This window comes from Anabas testudineus, chromosome 7 (assembly GCF_900324465.2).
Source record: "Anabas testudineus chromosome 7, fAnaTes1.2, whole genome shotgun sequence".
NCBI lineage: Eukaryota > Metazoa > Chordata > Actinopteri > Anabantiformes > Anabantidae > Anabas > Anabas testudineus.
In genome coordinates this window covers 9,922,388-9,943,232 of record NC_046616.1, presented here as the reverse complement: position 1 = coordinate 9,943,232, position 20,845 = coordinate 9,922,388, and the positions used below count along the sequence as shown (strand labels likewise).

General features: G+C 39.9%; 3 protein-coding genes across 3 annotated transcripts; 2 read left to right on the top strand and 1 right to left on the bottom strand.

Annotated features, from left to right (window-relative positions):
* Window positions 1-1,431: 1,431 nt before the first annotated feature.
* LOC113167175 (kazrin-A-like) lies at window positions 1,432-5,445 on the top strand (the record flags this gene model as incomplete). The annotated part of the gene is made up of 7 exons (XM_026367589.1): window positions 1,432-1,752; window positions 1,932-2,050; window positions 2,493-2,724; window positions 2,825-2,926; window positions 3,554-3,720; window positions 4,029-4,170; window positions 4,563-5,445. Coding segments are annotated over 7 exons (1,242 nt in total), but the record flags the coding sequence as incomplete, so codon positions are not given.
* A 2,890-nt stretch (window positions 5,446-8,335) lies between these two features.
* Window positions 8,336-11,460, top strand: tmem51a (transmembrane protein 51a). Its single transcript, XM_026368713.1, has 3 exons — window positions 8,336-8,507; window positions 9,882-10,330; window positions 10,623-11,460. Exons 2-3 carry the CDS (start codon window positions 9,918-9,920, stop codon window positions 11,002-11,004), a joined length of 795 nt encoding a protein of 264 aa, XP_026224498.1. The 5' UTR covers window positions 8,336-8,507; window positions 9,882-9,917; the 3' UTR covers window positions 11,005-11,460.
* Window positions 11,461-16,707: 5,247 nt separating this feature from the next.
* LOC113167826 (chymotrypsin-C-like) lies at window positions 16,708-19,618 on the bottom strand. Its single transcript, XM_026368710.1, has 8 exons — window positions 19,543-19,618; window positions 19,307-19,395; window positions 18,242-18,339; window positions 17,983-18,105; window positions 17,764-17,900; window positions 17,361-17,506; window positions 16,912-17,064; window positions 16,708-16,790 (listed from the first exon to the last, which is right to left on the bottom strand). Exons 1-8 carry the CDS (start codon window positions 19,580-19,582, stop codon window positions 16,773-16,775), a joined length of 804 nt encoding a protein of 267 aa, XP_026224495.1. The 5' UTR covers window positions 19,583-19,618; the 3' UTR covers window positions 16,708-16,772.
* Between the last annotated feature and the right edge of the window lie 1,227 nt (window positions 19,619-20,845).

Below are 20,845 nucleotides of genomic sequence, written 5' to 3'. Positions count from 1 at the left end.
CAAAATGTGGGGTTTCCATTTACTGTACAGTCACAGTAGGAGACGAGATCACAGAGAATGTTTATTTTGTGGTCTTTCGCTTGGTGGCCTGAGGCAAAACTGAATGATTCCAGTAGAGAGCATCACTCAGTCTCACGTCTTGTTTTTTAGCCTTTGAAACAAAGTGGATATTTTGAAGAGGCCAACAACAGAGATTGTCTGGCCATCCTTTACGAGTGAACTCTCAGGTGAATGCTTTTATCCGAGCTTGAGTAGTTTCCTAGGAGTCCTTACATTTATAACTTTAATGACTAATGCCCATGTACAGTCAGAGAGTGGGCTGTCCAGTGTCTGTGTTGTGGTTTTCAGGAAACAGGTGGCAGGCAACTTTGAGGTATGTCGTTTCTGTCATCAAATAGAAAAAGGTGGTGACACAGATATGAATAAGTGTACTCTAGTTTATTGAGAATAACTATGTCCTCCAGTAAATCCACCCTTTCCTAAGGTGATCATGGTCACATGTTTTGGAGACGTGTTGATTCAACTGCATTTTTTTTCTCACTCATTCGCTATCTCGAAAGCTGTAGTTCTCTGTAGTTCCCGCTGTTGAGCTGTAACACATACAAGGAGGTTGATCCCTAGGCTCGTGTATATAAATAGGATGGACAAAATAAGAGAAACACCTTTCCGCGTAATGAAGAACAGATGAACAGCAGCACGACTACGGCTTCCTAAATTGTGAAAATGAGAAAGAAAGAGTTGAATTAACATTTGATACTGTGCAGTGTAGTTGAACATCATCACCTTTGCGAAGGTGAGACTTATTGCAAGGCTGTTCACATGCATTACATTAATTGTGCATGTTCCTATTGTAATGAACTGCCAACTGCGTCAGTATGTTCAGTATTGCCTGTTGCTGAGACCAAAACTGGTACTAGGTTGTCACCTGGTGGTAAAGACAGAGAAGTGTGATTCTCAGTAACACAATAGTGAACTGTTTGACTGGTCAATGTTAGGTTGAGTCCACCAGAGACTGAAATTTGGAGAAAACGTAAACAGGACGTACTTCACTAGTCAGTTCATTAGTTAGTAAGATAACAGGTCAGCATTAATAAACTGTAGGTTATAATTTAAGTAACACTTAAAGAACATATGATAACTTTAACAAACATTTACAGAAGACTACAGACTTTATGTCATAATGCACCAATACATAACACGAATTTCCTAATTACAGGCTTTTTGTTTTCATCAAGCTGTAACTGCAGGACAATTTAGACAGATGACTGATATGAATGCAAAAGCTCAGCTGGCTATTTAATGGACTTCTTAAGTGAGGAGCTTGTTCATATGAAAAGCTGCAATGTTGTTCACAGCATCACTGGCAAATGTTTGGTTTGTTAGTGTTTGATTTTATCGTAACTCTATTTATCTCTTTTGTCGTATGTCTGAATAAACATTTTGATTTTTCATTACTCACTATACCCACTACCATTTCTACCTTCACTCACACCCTACCTTCACTACGTCACCCATATCTCTCCTCCCACCCACTGCCCTCACCACACAGACTCAGATAACCTCTCCAGCCCCACCCGCCTCAGCCTGTCAGACGGGTCGGAGGACCAACTGGACCGTCTCCAGCAGGTGGAGTTGGCCAGGATGACGCCCATGTCTCAGTGGAGGGCGGGCACTGTGCAAGCTTGGCTCGAGGTTGTCATGGCAATGCCAATGTACATCCGCACCTGCTCTGAAAATGTCAAGAGCGGCAAGGTAGGATAAAACCACTGACAGGGTACAGGTGGACTCACTTTGGGTTTTACTTTACTTTTATGTTAATGTGCATTACTGAACATGTGTGTTGTTAATTACAAGTGCAGCATTTGTTTATAGAAGATTTGTGTGACTCCCTGTGCTTTACACTGCCACAGATCCACTGTAACTTTTTGCAGGTTTTACTGGGGCTAACAGATGAAGACCTCGAACTGGGATTAGGTGTCAGCAGTTTAATGCATCGCCGGAAACTGCGCTTGGCCATCGAGGATTACAGGGATGCTGAGAACGGTAGAGGGTGAGGAGGAAGATGCAGAGAATTCTTGGACATTTTTTAGTTAGTTGGTAGAGTATGAGCGCCATCTGTTGGTGATGTACTGTGGCCTCCTCATCCCTTATAAATTCCTTGTAAGTCATAATATTTACTTTAAAGAGAAAACATTTCCAACAAATCCGGCAGTCTCACTGAGTTTATCACTGTTTGAGTGTTGCCTCCTTTACATCTCACAAGAGTCGGTGCAGAGTTTTTTAACAGCAGTATTAAATATAGTAAAAAGGTTAATGGGCCAGTTGACGCAAATCATATCAAATAAATAAGTCATGCTTTTCTCACTTAGATTCTGTGGCATTATATCCATGCAGCTACTTTGGATTTGTTGCTATCTCTGTGTTTACATATCACAAATAGCAGGTTCTGCTGAAGTTACCTATTAACAAACTGCTGTACTCTCTGTCTGCAGGCTGTCCAAAGCTGCAGATATGGACCACCACTGGGTGGCCAAGGCCTGGTTAAGTGATATAGGGTTGCCTCAGTACTCCCAAGCCTTTCACACTCACTTGATAGATGGGCGCATGCTGAACTCCCTCACGCGTCGCGACCTTGAACGTCACCTTAACATCACCAAGAAGTTCCACCAGGTCAGCCTGCTGCTGGGCATCGAACTGCTGCACTTACTCAGTTTTGACAAGGAGGTGAGTGTGAATCCACAGAGCTTTCACCAACAGGAGAAGGCAATGATGAACTCATACAACAAGTAAAAATTGAACTTGTGTTTGTTAAAATGTTTTCTAGGCGCTGCAGGCTCGTCGGATACAGTGCGAGCAACAGAACTTGGATCCACTGGTGTGGACCTCTCATCGGGTCATCAAATGGGTCAAAGATATTGACCTGAAGGTGAGAAAAAATAAATAGACTGCACCATACACAATGAAAAAACGCTCAGTTTACAGATGGACAGACAAAAATAAAAGCTGAGTCTACAGGTTAAAATAGTGTATTTTAATCAAATATTAAGTAGTATAGTATAATACAGTATTTTAAGAACACTATCATGTGACATTATGAGTAATAGAAGCTCTCGTGTTCAGCTCTCTCTATCTCCATGGAGGGATAGAAAACCTTTGTTATTGCACTTCTAAGCTGCTATTAGTTGATTAAAAAGCCTTTCACATCACAGCCTCTATGGTGACGCTGCAGTCTGAATATTCCCGGTCAACACTGTCGGCTGTCTTGCCATAAGGAAACATGCTTCTATAATAAGCTATAACCTCAATCATGGTTGGGTAGAGATAAGGCTTTCTGAGCTGACATCCTGTTAATATCCTGAGGACATTTGAATGTATACTGATATCCACTTATCAGTCAATATATCCTTTGTCTAGGAACAAATCATGTTTGGGAGACTTTCAATGTTCCTGCCTTTTGCTATAACCAGTAATGCTGCAGCGTTGTTAACTAAGTATTTTAGTTATAAATGAAAGAAAGAACTCTTTGGTCGTCTTTCTGTCTTCTTTTTTTTAGGAGTTTGCTGAGAACCTGCTAAACGGTGGAGTTCATGGAGCCGTCATGGTGCTTGACCCTACGTTCAACACTGACACCATGGCAACAGCACTGGGGATTCCTAACAACAAGCACATGGTTCGACGTCACCTTGTCGAGGAAATGAAAACACTGATTGGCCCAGCCAGGTAAGAGAAGGAATTCACATGTAGACACCAACATAGACCCACCATAGGCACGACTTCCTGAGGTTTCTCTTGCTGATTTTAGTTAAAACTCGCTGCAGCATTTTGGATTAACTCCTCACTAAAGGATTTGTGAGGAGTTACTGGGACATCCTTTTACTAGTGAATTATAGTAGTCCAGTCTAGTTTTTCAGCTTCACTTTTAGACAGGATGCTCCTAATTTTAGTCATTCCTCGTGTTGTACAAAAGGTATGTTGCTAGTGTATTTGTGACTGTCCCCAACGCCCTGAGCCTCCCATTTTCCCTCTAGGGCAGATGCCAAACAGGACTATGAGCGTTTAGGTATGGGAACACCACCAACCCTGCTTCGTCAGAACTCCCTAGGCAGGCCACCCAGTTCTACCGGCCGACACACTGATGATGAAGGCTCCCTGAGAAGGCGTGCTGTCAAGGTGGGTAAAAATAACAAAGCTGGAAACTTTTAATGGTTGTTTCTCTCAACTTTAGCCTATGTTTGGGAAATGGATCAAAATCTAGCTTTGACAACTTTACCCAGCAAATACTCAAACCTAGTGCTGACATGTTACAAGATGTTAAAAAAAAACTGACACAGCACAGCATTAATGCTGAGTGCAAGACAAGACAAGACAAGACAAGACAAGCTGTATGGCTGCAGGCTGTACATACTCATATGAACACACTGTACAGAAAATAGTACAATAGGTTGATAAATGAAACAAGTTGCATCAGTCCCTGGCATTATAAACATACTCATCAGTAGCAACAAGAAAATGCTTAATCTTCATTGTTCAATAGTAAAAATAAATGTGTGATTCTGTTCCAGCCTCCAACAGGGTTCAGCCCCAAAGCCCGCAGTGCACGAGACTTGAGTTGCCACAGCAGTTATGGCTCCCTGCCTCGGGAAGTCCGAGATCAGACTCCACCCAGAGCGGAGGGAAGCCCAATTCATGGTTACACCAGCATCGAGGTCACCAACGTGTGAGGTCATCAGAGTGTGACAAAAACCAGACATCAGCTAAACAAACATCATGAACATCATTTGTTTTCCATGTGGAGTTGAACATGGGATTGAGACTTTTTCTAAAGATGAGCATTTAGGGGACAGATTGCACTTTTTAAAAGAAACAGGGTTTTTGAATTTGCTGATTAATAAATCACTGTGGAAAGGCGGGGTTTTGATGTTTTTGAATGCAGTAATTTCTCTTCCCCAAACCCAGAATCAAGTGTGAAGGATTCAAGCTAGGTGATTATTTTTTTATATTTCTCTTTGTAAATAATCTTTGTGAGCCATGATGTGACTGTGCAATTTGTTTTTGTTGACAAGTTGCTATTATCAGACTAAGGGAAATGACACAAAAACTATTTGTTTGATACAGGGTACTTGGTGACAGAAATAAAAAAAAGTTTAATATCCATGTAAATTGTTCTTGTTTTGCTGTTTGTGATGCCTTGTCAATGTAGCTGAGGACAATGGATAAAAAACAACTTGAAAGGTGTTGCATTCAAGAGTTTATGTTTGATTGTCATTTTTCATCTTGCACATTCACACTGTTGTGTCTAAACAAATGTAGCACATCTTCTGATGAAATTTTATACTGTGCTGTAAACATGGAAAAAATATTTGAAGGATGCCAAGAAAAGATGACTGCAGAGGTGTCCAGCCATGGGAGCCTGCAGGCTAAAATTCAAGTGTTCCTTTTAATGTAATAAAGATGACATTTCAAATGTAACTGACCTGTTGTTTTTAATAAAGTAAACTTTATTTTGAAAAGTATGAAAATATTCATCCTAAACTGAGAAAACTATAGTAGGAGGTTTGGAGATTAGATTATATTGAGAAGCTACCTTCTGCTTGACACCTTCCAAAACAGATGGTTCCAGGGCGATCTGCTAAACGTTAATGATGGAGAGCAGAGAGATTGCACAGTACATGATCTTAAAAACAGAGCCAGACTCATAATAATATTTAAAGAGCCCCACTCTACAACTCTATGAAACTTTTCAGCCTCTTTTAGCTCTTTGTTTTAGTTCTAGTGTGACCCAGCACTACCAGTCCAGTGAACCTGTAGGCCTCCTGTCCAGCACCAAATGAAAAGGACAACAACTAGTAACAAGAAAGTTACTGGAGGAGCAACTAGTAAGACACTTTTTCTGTCCAAAGCAGAGCTGAAAGTAGAGTGAATATTGGACTTGCATCCACCAAGTGACCAGAAACATGACTCTGACAACTATTGTTTGCTTTGCATCCACAGTGTTGTAACAGATTAGCTATAAAAACTTTAAGGTGACAATATATCAGGTCATCTATCACCTTTAAAGATAAACATTCAACAAATTGGCTTGTAGAAGATTTTATTTACAGTTTATTGGTCCCATTTAGCAACTGAGTGAATTTATGAATTAGAGGAGCGTTGACATTGTGGGAAAGAAGAAATGCCAGGATACGATAAAGGATGTAAACAAGGTGTGGGGATTGGAGAAATTCATCATTAAAAGAGTAATAAATTTATGGCAAGACAAACAAACCTTTTCTTTTAACTCATTTACATGAGGAAGTGTGCGAGGTTCACTGACTCTGCCTACTGTAGGAGCCAAAGGCAAAACGAAAGAGGTATTTCCGAAAAATCCAGTCATGATCTTTTGGTGACTCACGTCTTTCTGTTCTCTCTGCTGGACATGTTAACTCAAGTGTTACACTTGTGCGTACATGTTGCAGCTTCCTCCACTTAGCCACAGTGACTCAATCACTGCGGTGATCTAAGGGTGACACAGCACCAAATGAGTTAGGTACTTCCTTGAAGGCTGCCCTAACTCACTTTAAACCTTTCGGATAATCCAGCTACTCTGAAAAAATAAATTTATAGAAACTAATTTATGCAATGCTTCTTTGTACTGTGGGATATTAAAGGCATGATGAAGGTTCCGCCAACTGTTGGAAATTTACTGAACTATGTATAACAGTCAGAGGACAGATGTAATTACAGTACGTCATCAAAGTAAGAGCAGCTATTACACATCAGTGGATGTGAATGAACTTGTAAGTCAGATTGCAACAACCAAAACAAGAGTTGGTTATGTATGAGTTTAGTTGTAGCTGTAGGTACAACACGTTCAATATGTAATACTGACTGAATAATATAATGTTTCATTTTATTAATAATCTATTTTTAGCATTAGATTATTTTCCTACACCTGTGAATGTTTACTTTCATGTACATACTTGTTCTACTTGTTGTGAGGATATAAATCTGTTTCATGTTAGATAATTAAGATAATTCTCCATAAAGTAAATCATTATATTTTTGGTTAGCTTTGTGGCAAGGTCACAGTTAGGCATGTAGTGATTACGGTTAGTGTCGAGGTAAGGAAATTGATGTAATTCTATGTAATTTCCTCTGACTGAAACTGTGTCTGTGTTTGGTGAAACAAAGGAACCAGATAGCTTAGGAGGAAGAAACCCCCCCCCCCAGAGACCACAACAACATAGTTACACAAACAAACAATAAATAATCAGTCAGCTGCACGTAGAGCCCATTTTACCATCTTGAGTAGCTATCTTGCAACATGTAAATCACAAACACGCAAACGTCTACTACACCCACTGAATAGAACACCATCTGTGTCATGTGAGTCCTCGAGGTTGATTCTGTCCAAAGGGCTCAACAGGAGTGACGGTGAGGAGGTGGTAAATTTGTAAAGAGGATTTTCTCACGACTTCCCGGAGGCCAAGCCCTTTCTGTTCTTCTGGTACAGAAGTTAGACTCTGTTTTAGTATTTTATGAGAGTCAAAAAGCAGCATGGCAATAAATAAGCGGACTAATCAGTCCAACGGTATAGTTGTTAAAGTCACATTTTCCTAATGCAGTGTGCGTCATTTATCACAGTAACACCTTTAAACCAATTATTGACTAGAATAAAAAAAAAATGTGCACATTTTTTCAGGCGTGTTCAAATCAAATAATTGAATCTACAACAACAAAATCTAAAAGTTTATCACATTCTTTAGTTCATGGCCAAATGTTCACCGTCTGTGTACAAAGCCTCACCAGAGATAACAACACCATGTTTCTGCATAGAAAACACAGGTTATCTTATCTCCTGATAGAGATGCCAAATGATGTGCCAGCAAACGGAGGAACTGGAAGATGTATCAAATGCACCAAAAGCATTTGTCAAGTCATAATGAACATACATAGGTCTATTCAGATGGCTGCTAACACTTCAGTGTATTGTTCACGCCAGTGTTTTTCCTCTTGCAACAGGTAAAACTGTGTCTCATGTGTCAAATGATTCATGTGGACGGACAATAGTGTGTTGCGTTTAAAGACAGTAAGAAAACTGCGCCTCTGTTCTGCGCTATAACTAGAGCCTCTATCTTATTATCATTTACAGGTGGCTCAGACTCTGTAGCTGGAAACACATTAATTACAGAGTGTAATTTACATAAAATCAGAGTAATGATTGAGCAACAAATGCCATCAGCAAAGTCCCACACGCTTGTTCTGCGGCTGGCAACACGCCCGGGGAGGAAGGGGTTAATCCAGCTCACTGGAAGTGGGACCCCCCCCCCCTCCCTCCCTCCCGCCCTCTGTCTGGGCCCATCCGTCTCATAGAGGAAATTAAGTTCCCGACAAACGCTAAAGGTTGTTCAACACCAAATTATGCCACATAGACGCTGCTCGGCGCGGACGGACTCTGGGAACAAACTCCGATCGTCGCAGCTCTGAGGAGACGTGAAGTGAAACTTATCGGCACACGATGCACTGAGGTGAGTGTTCCGCCCAGACAGCTGCTCTTTCGCTTAATTGTGCGTTTTGTGTCGCTGAAATGTGTGTTAATAGGAAGAGATCGCGCAGTGTTTTCACTCCTGAAAGTCGTGTTGCACCGTGTTACTGTGTAAAAAAAAAAGGACACGAGGCGAAAGAAGCGTAAAGCACGACGGGAATCTGGTCCTCAAAGGGGGCCGATCACTGCATGTGGAGGCTTCAGTGGATCAAGCGTCAAACTTTTACTCCTGAGTGTAATGTTTACTGAACCAAAATGGGAAAGGATCGTTTTAGAGTGGCTGTGATGCAGAACTGCTTCAGTCTGTGGTGAAAAACACACACACACACACACACACACACACACACACTCTCTCTAATTACATGTTACAGCTTTGGAGGAATGCTTTTTTTTTTTGATGAGCAGCCCTGTCAATAAGTTACATACATTGCTTTAAAATGTGTCCTTTGCTGAAATATAAACTTTAGGCTGCACAGTAGTACAACCTATGGGAGTAAATAACTGGTCCTTTGCACCTCTGGTCTGCAACAGCTTGTGATTGATTGTGTGTGTGTGTGTGTGTGTGTGTATGTAGGTGCATGTCCTATCCCTTCATGTGTCCAGCTGTCAGGATGAGCATCATTCAGTCGCATGTCATGCGCTTTCAGAGGAAATTCCCACACTGCAGATGTATTTCTCAACTTCATATTACCCCCTCACTCATAGCAAGTGTTTGCAGGCTTCACACACAACAAGCTTTCTTGGTGTATTGAAGGGGAAACCTGTGGTATTAGTATTTAATTGGGACTGTCACATTAATGTTCAACAAATATCTCCTTTTAATATTTAGTCTGGATTTACACAGATTAAATGGCTGCAGTTTAAAATAATAATAGCAAATAGCAGTGCATATTTTATAGCCAAGATATTGCAATATTTCTTCTGGTCCTCATTTTACCGCGTCTATAGCTGCCCTTATCTTCAGTACCCTTGTAATATGTTGACATTGGATAAATAGTAACTTTGAAAGGCACGTCTGTTGTAAAATTTTTACCATCTAACACACCCATTCGTAGAATCCTCTGTTTTACTTCGGTGAATTTTATGTTCTGTCGCTTTGACTGAAAAATGGGCTTGAATTCCCATAAAGAACAAATCCGTGGGCACTAACGTCATGTTCCATAATTGCTTCGTGCAGTAAATGACGTTTATTTTGCAACATGACAGCTGGTAAGAGCCAGACTACTCAAGATAAAAGCTCATAAGAGTTGGAGGGGTTTCTTTGTGTTTTACAGAAAAGGGAGGACAGAACATCTCAGTTGAAACTAACTCTTCAACTGGATTTGACGTTTAACTGTTCTCTGTCTTTTGACTCCAGTGCAGCTCATCTGATTGACGTTTAAGGACTGACAAGATGCGTTCCACTGCGGATGGACCACCAAGCCCTCTTGGCAGACAGACCACGGGCGACAGTAGCAACAACAACAACAACAACAACGGCAGTGAAAACGGTGACAATTCAGGATGCCAGTATGCACTGTGTGCTCTGGGAGTTGGGCTTGTCGCCCTTGGCATTGTGATGATTGTGTGGAGCGTGGTACCCGCAGACGCAGCCAGTAATAGCAGCAGCAACGTAGGAGGAGGTGGAGATGCTAGTAGCAAGAAAAATAAAGTGTCTTCCGTGGCTTTTGTCTTGGTGGGTTGTGGGGTGGTTATGCTGCTGCTGTCTTTGGGTTTGGGATTGATGAACAAACAGCGGGAACAGCAGAGGCTCCAAGAGGCCCAGAACCGTGGAGGAGTGGCAGCAAGGGAGCAGGAAAGAGAAACGTAAGTGAAATCTTTTTTTGTCTAAGATGACTTCTTTTTGTTGTTGAAATGTCTGCGAGCAGAAAATCTATTTGAACAATTTAAACTGCTAATTTGGATCATGAATTGTGTTTTGTCTTTTGTAGATTACTTTCTTAGTGTCTCTGTGGGTTTTGTATATCATTCTCTATTGTAAGAGTCATTATTGGACAAATAATATATATAGGTCATTCTAGAGGATACCAAAAAACCTGCCAGGCATTCTTTTTGTCAAACATAATGATTCATGTTTGTCATTTATATCTGTCTGCAGTGCTGAGGAGCAAGCGCAGCGTTTTGCTGTACCCACCTATGAAGAAGCAGTAGGTAGCGGCCAGTACCCTGTCCGTCAGAGCAACCATCGCCCAAGCTCTTCCCAGTTACCTTCATATGACGACCTGGTTGAAGTTGACGGTGTAGAGTATGAATACGAGGGCTCGGAGGTCTCAAATACTGGATCGCAGCGTGCTCCTGCTTCCATGTCAAATCATAAATCTGGGAAAAGTACCCGCAAGCTCCTCCCCATCAACATCCGCAGGATTAAGTCGGAGAAATTGCACATAAAAAACATTGATAACTCTCAGCCAGCAGCTGGAATCAGCATAGAACCACTTACCCCTCCGCCCCAGTATGAGGATAAAGTGCCTCCAGTTTAAGATCAAGCCAGGATCATGCTGAAAACAATCCACCGAAATTACAGGAACCTGTTGTGATCACTTTTTAAGGATGTGGATCTGCCTTGTTAAGCCAAGACTTGAAGATGGCACTTTGTTGATGGAGTACCTGTTCAAATTTATACTTCACTCCAACAAACTGAACAGAAGAAACTTCTTTTTAATTTGGATCTCGCTGGATCTCTGGAATAGATGTGTCCACGCTGTGGCCCCTTTGGAGTAAAAGCACCCACCAAATGCATTTTTCCTTAACACTAAGTAGTCTGCTGTTAATGAATTGTCTCTCCACTGTGCACTGACGACATGTCAGAGTTGGTGCTGGAAGAGATCATAAGACATCAATGTGTGGTTATAATGAGCATTTCTGTGCGCACGTAAAAGGATACATGCAGGGTACTCATTTTGTGAAGTAGGTTGTGTGCAGCCTTAATACTTACTGCTACTTAGGCTAACTTGCCAGCAGTTCACAATCGGCAGGAGTTGAACGCGCCCATTGTATGTCCAGCGGGATTGATTCCATCCTCCATTATTATGGGTGCAACGCAGAGAAATAGCCTCATTTTTCAACAGTAAATTGTGTCTTCTATTCGTGCAGAAAAATGGTGCAAAGCGATGCGGGCACTTTTTGAGAAACTGCTCTGACTGGTGTGGTGCGGGGAGCCTCTGTGTTATACGCCTGCTTCATCTTAGCTTCTGCTTTTGGCGTTTCCTTTATCGATCTGTCTGCAAACACGAAACACGGCAGTGAGGTTTTCTTTGCAAATACTAAAATGACATATCTACTGTACTGCACTGTTAAAGAATATTCTGGTTTTAAGACTCTAATATATTACATAGTTTTAAGTCACTCAAACGTTACCATCCAGTGCAGCAGTACATGAATTTGCAAATGTGAAATCCCTGGTTTATGTTCCTCTTTAGTAAGACATAGAAACACAACCCTCTATAGATTCTGGACCGGTCTAGTGCAAAAGAGGCAAGCTTCAAAATGGGTTAGAATATACATTTTTCATGAGGTTGTGGTTGTGACTGTTTCTTTACTGAGTAGAACATGGTCCAGAGTTAAATGAATGAATTTAAAGGTATTGTTTTATTAATGACACCACTGACAGTCACTGTATTTCCTATGAATTGTCGTAACCTACTTGGTAGCCCATCCAGTTCAAGTTTAGCTAAGTTAACACTTTGTGTTACACTTGAGGTGAAGACCAAAACTGATAATGAATGAAGTTTTGTGTGTGGCAGGTAGTTCAGGTAGTGGACTTCACTATAAACAAACAGTGAGCAGCTGCTGCTGGCAAAGGCGTGTTTAAAAAAAAAAATCCATCATGTATTTAATGACTGAAACTTATTTTTAGAATCACTAATGCTGCACCCGTGGCTATTAAGGTTACCATTAGGTTACCATTTAAGGGAAATTGCTTTCTACGAAGAAACCATTTTCCAGGTTCAGTTCAAGGTCTCATTTTATGGAGTGGCAGTGCAAGCCGCAGCTACAGCGGAGCGTGTCCTCCAGTTGTATACACTAATGCACAGTTAAGTGCCCTTGTGTTCAAAACGCCTCTGCTGCTCTTCCAAAACCCTTTCAAAAGGAGTTCTGTTGCTGTTCCAATGCAGTGTTGCTTTTACTCCTGCAGGAAGCAGGTAGGGGAGGAAGTATGGGAGTGCATGATGGAAGGAGCTCGTGAATGGTTGAAAGCCTTTGCACTGTAGCCATGGTGAACCCTATTGAGCTGTGAAGGCACTAGTGTAGTCTGTTGCGTCTCTCTGGGCTCGTTTTGTTCTTAGATGAGATGACCAACAGAAAGACTCTTTGACTGTGCAGCTGCTGCAGAATAACAGAAACTATTGCTCATCACTGTCGCCCCAACGACAGCTTGACTTGCAGCACTGTTTTCACTTAAAGTATGCAGGGAATGACTAGAAAGACAAGAGAGACGACTCATGATTATATTCAGGGAAATCATTTGAGTTCCATCAGCACACACCCTTTATTCTCTGTTCGTCTTCGGGTTAGACTTGTTTCAATAAAACCAGCTGAAGCCATATAGAGTAATTCATCAGTCATTTAATTAAGCATTAAAAACATCCAGCGCCACGTAATGTTTGAATGTAACTTATTGTACTTATTGTCGTCAGCAGATAACGTTCTGTCAAGCTAAAGGCAATAAAATCACTGAGTCACTTCAGGTTTGACATTGGAATTTACAACCATGTCTACATTTTTCTGACTTGTTTTTAAAGTAGACTTTGCCACACAGTCTATTGATCCTTTATCATTATTATTATTATTATTATTATTATTATTTTGTTCAGTACTGCAGACATGTCATCATACCTCCGTGGCAAAGGGCTGAATCATAATTATATGATTGATTTTTATTGCTATGTGGTCAAATGTTTTACACTGATGAATGGCGCGTTCTGCCTAAGCAGTGACTTTGTTTTACTTACACGAGTGCCTGAAACATTCTGTTTGTCATCTCATTTATTGTTGCTGTTTTTTTTTTATTACTTAAATCTGTCTTTCTTTTTATATGTACTGTGAAAATATCCTTTTCTATTATAATGCTATTTTGTTTTCTGAAGATTGAGAACAAGATTATAATTGTGAATATTTTATAAGAAATTAAAGGAAGGGTTTGCTAATTTACACAGTGTTTATTGAGTGTGTTTTGCCATGATTACTGAATCACTGTAAATATAATTCTGTGTTTACCTGGATGTCATTGCATGCAGGAAATGTTGTTTCTCTTCACCAGTTCTTGGTTAATGTTTAGCTACTGTACTGACAGCTCAAGGTGAGAGACATGTTTATATACTTCTTATTTACCTGTTTTAAAGTATCTAGGAAAACTTCTCCATATTACTTGTTAATGGTGATAAACAACATCTACAATTTTTTTTGCAGAGAAAACACATCATGGATGATATTTGTTTTTATTGCTGACTAAAGTATTTGAATTGTTTCTTTAGTGCTGGGTCATATCCTGCATAGTGAGTCCCCCTTATGGTGGGCGAACACTCACATGTTGGTTAGCATCTTGTTTACAGACACCTAATTCTTATGGCTATCGCACATCATTTAATTCTGATAAACAATTTCCTATTACTTCTTTAAAATGAAATACATTTCCTTTTAGTGGACTTCCCCAGATATTTAGTACAAGTCTAGATGGAAATTTTACAGGTAACATAAGCGATGCTGTATTTGACCATTATCTTACTGGTGCAATTTAAAATGGCTTTTCTTAAATGAACATACGTTACAGCCGGCGGTGATCAACCATCTCCTCCAGCACAGAACCAGGATACTCAGCTGACATCAGCTGGCAGATCACTGACTGTGGGAAAGAAACACACTTCACTTGGGTGAGAAAGTTTTGCTTTTGAGTGAGGTTCATTTGTATTAGATGGGTCAAAATACAAGAGTTAAAGTAATTAGAGCTTAAAAAAAAAAAAAACTAATAGTATCTGTAATACTTTTAATCCTCTTGAATAGAACTATACTATACTATACTACCCTAGTCTATTGCTGAGGCAGCTCCACTTATTCACTTAGATACTGATGTCTACTCAGACTTACCCTAGGATAAAAAGCTGTTAAAAAATAAATAAGACTAAAAATTTTATTTGATAAGTTAGGACCCCTGGTCAAATTTAAGATGTGATAAAGAGACATTTCCTCTACAAGGTTCTGGGATGGTTTAATTTAAATGTGTGTGACTGTGCAAAACCACAAAGGTAAAATCATCATTATGTACTGTAAAATCAACAATTTACAGTACATAAGTACTGTAGTGTAAGTAAGTACATAAGTGTTGGTGAAGATTCTCAGTCATCCAGGTGACGTTACTGGAAGTTGAGTCATGGCATCTAGAGTTAAGAAAAAATTCCACTTGCCATGACTCAGCTTCCAGTTTACATACGTGTATAATCAAATTTATTTTTTTCTTCTTTTCAACTTCATTAATTATCTGCAGATTTTTATTGGGACCCTCTGGAGGGTGGAGGTCACTATCTTTGAAACCTTTACATTAAAATGTAGTCTATAGGTGGCACTGGCTCTCTTCAGCTATTGTTTATCATTGTGTATAGCAGAACTTCACTTTACAGTGTTAGTACTAACAAACTCTCTCTTCTTTGTTCGTTCTGCTGAGATGCATCCACTCGCTGAAAAGTCGACCCCAGCTGCTGCCATAGCGGGGTGCACCTGGCAGGACAACACCCCGGACTTGGAGGCTGGAGGACACGGTTTGTCACAGAAGGTGAGAGGGGAAGAATGGCTGATTAGCATCACTTCTTTCCAGTAACATTCTACATTTAGGAAGTAAAGATATAAACGAATCTTCTGTGTTACATTAATGAGTTGCTACATGAGGTTCCCCATTTCAAATAATATCTGTTAACTGATCACTACTCAGTTTACACATGGCCTGTGACATGGCAGATGACACGATGTTTCACAGGGCATTTGGACTGTAGAAGTGACTTTTCTGCCCGTGTGGAACTGTGATTAAGCCGTGATTAACTATGCTATCAGGCCAAACCACAACTGGAAATCAGAGCACCAAGTATGCAACATTGAGTAGTCTGTAATTAACATAAAATCTAGAACAACTCTGCTTCCCACCCTAGGTTTTGTGAGCCTTTTAAAAAGAACATGCTGTATTGTTATTTTCCTAGTGTTAAGATAATCTGAACGCAATGTGCAACAGTGAGGACCCTGTCAGAGAAGATAAGGGTGCTTATGCACATAATCTGTGTCTGCAGACATGCCTCCAGCGCCCACTGCTGTATAATTGAAGAAAGAACTGAGTAGTGCGCTTCACTGTACAATAAAATCTCACTCCGACACCCTGACAATCCATTAATCTGTCCATCTATGCTGCTCTACATGAAAAAAACATTATTAGATGTTCCACATTCCTAAAAAGAGAAGTGGTTTCACTTGTGCTGTTTAATTATCAGAGTAAACGTGGTTGTTGTAAAAATTTAGCTCAACCTTTACATGCTAGGGCCTGACATCAACTTCTGCCACAACAAAGTTAGTTGTGATTATTATTATTTTTATCTCAGACTACACATTAAAAACATCAGGTAATTATTTTATTGTAGGACGTTTTTGACAAATTACAGGCTCCATCTAATATCTGAGTTCAGAGAAGCTTAAAAGTTTGATTTTTTTTGACTAAGGAATATGTTAGTAATACTTCGAAACTAGAGATTTATCTGGATTGGATCATAACAAATTAGTTCAAGTAGCATAAGTGAGCAAATTCAAACTGCCCTAAGGGAACATACTGTAGCTACCACAAAAGCAAGAACCATTTGCCTCCCTAAAGACTGTACATCATGTAATGTGACTCAAAATCTTGTGTTAAAAACAGGCTCGTTTTATGATTTTTATTGCTATGTGTATGCTGGCAGCTTCTGTACAGAGGGTAGACTTTCCTGGAACACCTGGCTGACACAATGAAGTCAACAAGTGCTGGAGTTTGAGAACACAGCAAGTGGTTAGTGATAGTATTTTCCCATCGCTGCTCCCACTGAGAACATTTTTAAGTATAATTTAACGAACTACAGTATTTAGACACTACATAGTTGTTAGATGAGGGAATTCAATATTAATTTCTCAGGTTTAAATATTGAAATATTGAAACAAAATAACACAAAGTCATGAGATTTTACAGTTACACACTTTATTTATCTTCATGTTAGCATATATTTTATCCCAGAAGAAGGAGCTCTCAATAGGATGCCATTTTCTGTGGAAGATAAAGACGTTGACATGTTAGATTTAGTGCAGCATATATTTAAAAGAATATTTATAGTTGCTATGACTTCAAACTCTCAGTTAATCAGTGACAGAGGGCTTCAGGAACTTACAGTGCTGATCCAGTCGATGTAGGAGGAGACTCGGGTGAAGACAGTTGGCTTCTTAGGGAAGTTGCAGCTGAGGCCAGAGCCAAAGCTGACAATACCTTGAACCTCCCAGACACCATCAGCATTTTTGCAGTTCAGGGGGCCACCAGAGTCGCCCTGATCATATGATTGTGAGAGAAAACATATGATCAGTGTGCAAATTCCATGTGAAATGTAATTATTTATTGGAAATGTACGTCGAAGGGTAAGTATAGTGTACGTTAAAATGAAAAATATACCCTCTTCTTCATAGTAAGTACAGAATTAAAACAAGCAAAGTCTCTGAATAAATATAACTAACTTATATTTTGAGGAATCTCGCCTTGTTCAGTTTGCAGATGTCATAAACTATTGACACTCAAGTGTCACTTTGTTCAAAATTATAAATGTGTCATGCAGCAGTTTAGACTCACATTGCAACCAGACACAATTCCATCTCCGCCTGCACAGACCATAGTTTCCTTCACCTGAGAACCCCACCAGTCAGACCTGGTGCAGGTAGCATGATCCACCACAGGCAAAAGAGCCTGCTGCAGGATGTCAGCAATGGGACCTCCAGCTGTGTGAAGGAGAGACAAGCTCAAGTTCAGCTCATGTAAAATGGTGGTGAGAAACACAAACTCACTAACAAGGGGGGCGTGTAGTTAGATGAGACAAAAACAAAACACTCCAGAGTGTCCACCCTGAGACTGACAATAAACCAGACTGTAGCACACAATTAGGGAACGATTAATCTCATGACATATCAACTGACTAATAAAACCAAAGCTATAAACCTAATTCATCAATAGGACAGGAAAGAGACTGGGCACTCACTGGAGATGCGACCCCATCCAGTGACATAACAGGGATCGTCGTGGGGGAGGATGAAGTCGGCAGCAGGGAGACAAGCGGGAGTGATTGTGTCAGAGAGGGCAACTGGTGACTTCAGCTGGATCAGGGCAATATCATTACTGTAATACACATTTAGATGAGTCAGAAGAATCTTGCGATTCACAGCCAAGTCCTTAGGGAGATGTCTTTTTTTTTCTTTACCGAATGAACAAGGAATTCCACTTCTCATGAACAATGATGTTAGCAGTTCCCGAGAACACGGCATTCTCCTCTGTCTCTATCAGGTTGTGCTTTCCCAGAGCCACTCTGTACTCCCTGCCGCTGCTGTAAGGTGACACACACAAGATATAATTAGGTATAGGTATAGTTCCATACATCATAATCCATGTCACTGAGAGTTTGCATGGAGTTACAATATAATAACTTATCGTGTATTGTTTTGGGCTCCACTGTTTCATACCTGATACAGTGAGCAGCAGTGAGAACCCACTGGTCAGAGATCAGAGTACCTCCACAGGTGTGTCTCCACTCACCCTCTCTGTTGTATTGCAGGGAAATCTGAAATATGCACACTGTAAGTATCACATCACACACAGATCACAAAGTTATGGCCCTTCGCATTTTACAAGGCTTCCAATGTGTTTTGGCAACAGTCGGGCAGCATGCTCATATTCTGGCATCCTTGTTATGGGCACTTTGCATTGGCTCTGTGTTTAAAGGTGCTGTAAAATTACCTTATGACGTTACATTGCTCAATATTGTGAGAATTTTAGATTCTTGGCTACTGGTGATATTGCTCAGCAGTAGAGGAAGAAGTAGCAAGACCATTTACTTGTGTAGAAGTAGAGCAGAAGTACAAAAGTTAACATATTCTTTAAGCATAATGATTTTCCATTAATAAGTAGTGTATTATTGGATTATAATTATCATGTGCATTATTGTGTTAACCACTTTACTGTAACTTGGTAACGATAAAGCTTATTACACGTTGTATTGACAATCACACAGTTTTGGATCTAACAATTAGAATTTGGATTACTTTATGTACTGTTGGGTAGCTTGGATATTTCACACTTTCTGTAAATATAGATCATGAAACTTAACTCATAACTGTAGTTATAAAATAAATACAGAAATCTCTCTGGATGTAGTGAACTACTGAAGGAGCTACAAGTATGAAGTAGCAGAATATGTCGGTGAAGATTCTCAGTTCAGGTTCAGTCCAGGCGACTTTATCTGGAAGTTGAGTCATGGCAACTGGACTTCCTTCTTGTTCTTGTAACAAGAAGTAGACTTCCTTCTTGTTCTTGTAACAAGAAGGAAGTGACTCAACGTCCAGAGAAGTAGCAGAATATTCAAATACAAATAAAATAGAAATCTGTCAGAATATTTACCAAAAGGTTTACATAGACTTACTATCCACCACTGCTGCTCAGGTACAGGCCTGTAATTAACTCTTTCTGCAGCTTCAAACAAGCCCTTGTCTAAACATTATATGTAAAACTCCACACTCATGATGTTTTACCTGCCAGGGCCAGCTGTGAGGCCTGACATCCTCTCCTCCAACCACCCTGGTCTCCAGAGGCGGGAAGGTGGGTTGGCCGCACCCGTAGGCTGAGGAGACAGACAGAGACAGATTGTTTTACAATACGGAATCGATGCAGCTCAGCTTGTAGAGAAATCTTAATTGTAACTGAAATAGTAGTTGAACAGAACTTAGGACAAGTGAGTCATATTTTTTAGCAACTGAAAAATCCTTACCACCAGCAACAAAAAGAGCGAGAAGCACAAACTTGTTCATGTCTGTATCTCCACAGTTTGCAGTAAAATTTAGAGTACTATATATATCTCTCCCCTTTTGTTATGCAACCTTCAAAATCAGCATAAAATTCTTGGAATATTGTTAAATCTTAACACTGGGTGGAGCTAAGTGGCCATCAAAAACGACCAGAAATGAACAGGAATAGTAGGTCAAGGCCAAAAACATGTTTGTTGAACAGTCAGTGGAATGAAGGGTTTTTAGCTTTTATCATCAAGACCTGGAATTCAAACAGAAAAGGCTTATTCCATATCAAGTGTGGCACTCCTTCCTTCAGTTTCCTTTATAAAAACTATTGCCTCCCATAGATGGAAGTCCCATACAGACCAGTCAGAAGGTTGGAGTCACACACGACCTTTCATGTTTCTCATGAAAAGATACATGTCAGCAGCTGCGTTATCATCATTAGAAAAAGGATCTTCTAATGATCACTTATCTTTTTAAATTAATGAAATTGCATTTGCAAACATAACGTGCAACTGTGAGACAGCACAGTTTGCTGATAATAGGTCTCTGTACATTTACATAAATATTCCTGCTTCCAGCTACATAGTCACTCTAAATTCTTCATATAAGGTCCAGCATTTGTCCTAGTTTTAATATAAAAAAATGAATTAATGTAATAAAGGAACGTTTGTAAAATATCCATTGAAGAATATCACTACAATATAAGCTCCACTTCTACTGCAAAATCTGTGTATGATATAGTGTTATTGTGTTATCAAATTAATTAATGCCTTTTCCATAATAAAGTTGAACCTTACACATTGCGTCACTAAGGCCACAAACGTTAACGTTTAACAATCAACCTGTGTGATAATCTGCAACTGTTGCCGGGGGTTTATATTGACGATATATTGACAGTATATCACGTTGTTACAGGAATTTCTGCTTTAACCTTAAACATTCCATCATTTGCCAGCACCGTGCGTGTTTACAGTGAAGACATTTCCTAGTTTGAATATGCTTTGAAAACACTAAAAATGGCATAAAAAAGCAGTTAATTGAGACTGTTCATATGCATACCCAAAACACAACAAAGTATGAAGCATAATTTATGTTAATGGTGTTATCCCCACCAGAAAATAGTCTTTCATAGAGTAAACAACCATAAAAAACTGTAAATATAGCCAACAGCATGTCTTATTTTCAAGTAAAAAAGAGCTGACAGACTCAGTTCGCTGTGAGACATCTGTGAAGTTCACATAGAGGTTGAGGTGGGCAGATAAGGTGTATTTGGGGATA

Coding starts and splice junctions, on each gene's coding strand:
- tmem51a (XM_026368713.1), top strand. CDS start 9,918: ATGCGTTCCACTGCGGATGGACCACCAAGCCCTCTTGGCAGACAGACC. Junction 10,331..10,622: donor AGGGAGCAGGAAAGAGAAAC/GTAAGTGAAATC, acceptor ATCTGTCTGCAG/TGCTGAGGAGCAAGCGCAGC.
- LOC113167826 (XM_026368710.1), bottom strand. CDS start 19,582: ATGAACAAGTTTGTGCTTCTCGCTCTTTTTGTTGCTGGTG. Junction 19,396..19,542: donor CGCTCTTTTTGTTGCTGGTG/GTAAGGATTTTT, acceptor CTGTCTCCTCAG/CCTACGGGTGCGGCCAACCC. Junction 17,065..17,360: donor GAATTGTGTCTGGTTGCAAT/GTGAGTCTAAAC, acceptor TCATATGATCAG/GGCGACTCTGGTGGCCCCCT.